At 44.8% G+C, this 1,610-nt stretch overlaps 1 protein-coding gene across 1 annotated transcript in view; it reads right to left on the reverse strand.

Moving 5' to 3' along the window:
- Positions 1 to 1,610, reverse strand: part of SNX25 (sorting nexin 25) — a 90,233-nt gene that overhangs the window by 12,011 nt on the left and 76,612 nt on the right. Inside the window, exon 14 of the mRNA XM_023514904.1 lies at positions 82 to 246. Within this exon, the coding sequence (XP_023370672.1) occupies positions 82 to 246 (165 nt within the window). The remainder of the gene's footprint in view (positions 1 to 81; positions 247 to 1,610) is intronic.

The following is a 1,610-nucleotide window of genomic DNA, read 5'->3' on the forward strand; positions in this document are numbered from 1 at the left end:
AGACACAACTGCTTGTTGGACTGACCATTCTGCATCTGCTTAAACATGCTATAGACACCGCCCAACCTTCACCCAGCTCACCTCCTGGTGGGAGAAGAAGTCACGAGGAAGTCTTTCCAAAAATGATGATAATGAAAAGGTGGTTTTTTTCCCCTGCACATCAATAACCTTGAGGTAGTCAGGAGAAGGGCTCAAAAAGGCATAAAGAGCTTCGCTCTGACAGAGTCTTTCATCTGAAAGCAGATTCTGTGGAAGAAGAGGATGAGTTACTCCTTTGCAGGGAAACCCTGTGTGCTGCTGGGAGATATACCAGGCAAAGACAAAGAAGGCAGCACTGGCTACATTTAACTCACTGTCATCACAGTTCTGAGCTCCAGGCCACTCCCTCTCCCAACATAAGCCACATTGGATCAGTTCTCAAGGACGTTAACACCAAACAGCACTATCCAGGTTGGCTGGTGCTGCCCTGATCACCCAGTTCACGGGGACCCCACGCACACAGAAGTCACTCCACTGTGTGCCACTTGGTGCCACCAGTCTACAAATTTTCACTCATCTGCATTTGAACAATTTAAAGTTTTGCAAATTATGTAAGGATACAACTAACTTGCCCTTATATGGCTATGTTCAAACTCTGTACATCAGCTACAAGAGAGAACTGTGGCTTCTCAGGTGGTGGCACTGCCTACAGGTCCCAGTCCCATCACGCTGCACTGCTACAGCCCAAGTAGGGCTAGTGTATGTCATTACACAACTGTTTTTATTGGCCCTCAAGCTAGAAGTTTCCTAAATCTCTGTGTGTACATATCAGGCCTTAAGGGAGAGGAAAGCAGAATATAAATCAAGTTTACCTATAAGTAAGGGCTATTACAAGACAGTAAACTTAACAATGTGCCCAGAGAACATTTAAGTCTCTAGTATGGTACATAGATAAACCACGGGAACTACCATGTTTATGCCATGACCCCTTGCGGGGGGACAGCAGGGAGCTGACTAATTCTGTCAACAGAGTAGGTTCAGGCCTAGTCCCAGAGCCTGATGATGGTCATGTCCTATTTGTTCAGATGGAAATGACCTGACAAACACTATGACCTTCTTGAGAATAAAGACTTTTGGGAGAGAATACCACTGCCACACTAAAGATGAAGGTCCCAGAAGACGCCACCATTCCAGCAGTCACCAGCCCTGTGCAACCCCAGGAGACTGGCCTGCCATGAGCAAGTGCTACTTGAACACAAGGAAGGAGGTCAAGAGGGACGGCTACCTGTTAGTGCCACTGCTGCCTTCCCTCCCCTGCACCCTGAAGATGCACCCTGCATCCTTTATCCCTTTGTCATGTTAGTAAAGGGTCAGTTTAGCTTGTACCTGAGGGTGGACAGTTTCCTATATCTCCATTTCTTTTAGTTGATCCACACCCCCACATCATCTTATAAAATAGTAGGATGTGATTGCTAATGCAAAGCCTCAAATTTAATACAATCAATATAAATAAAGAAATCTCATTAAGAGTGATAAGTCTTTAGGCTTAATTCAATTATGAAGGAATAAAAAATTAAATATGCATAAAATAATGCTAAGAATGTGATCACCAACTGTGTCCGCAGGCAATG

Source organism: Otolemur garnettii, unplaced genomic scaffold (genome assembly GCF_000181295.1).
Source record: "Otolemur garnettii isolate 467f Iridium unplaced genomic scaffold, OtoGar3 scaffold00061, whole genome shotgun sequence".
Classification (NCBI taxonomy): domain Eukaryota; kingdom Metazoa; phylum Chordata; class Mammalia; order Primates; family Galagidae; genus Otolemur; species Otolemur garnettii.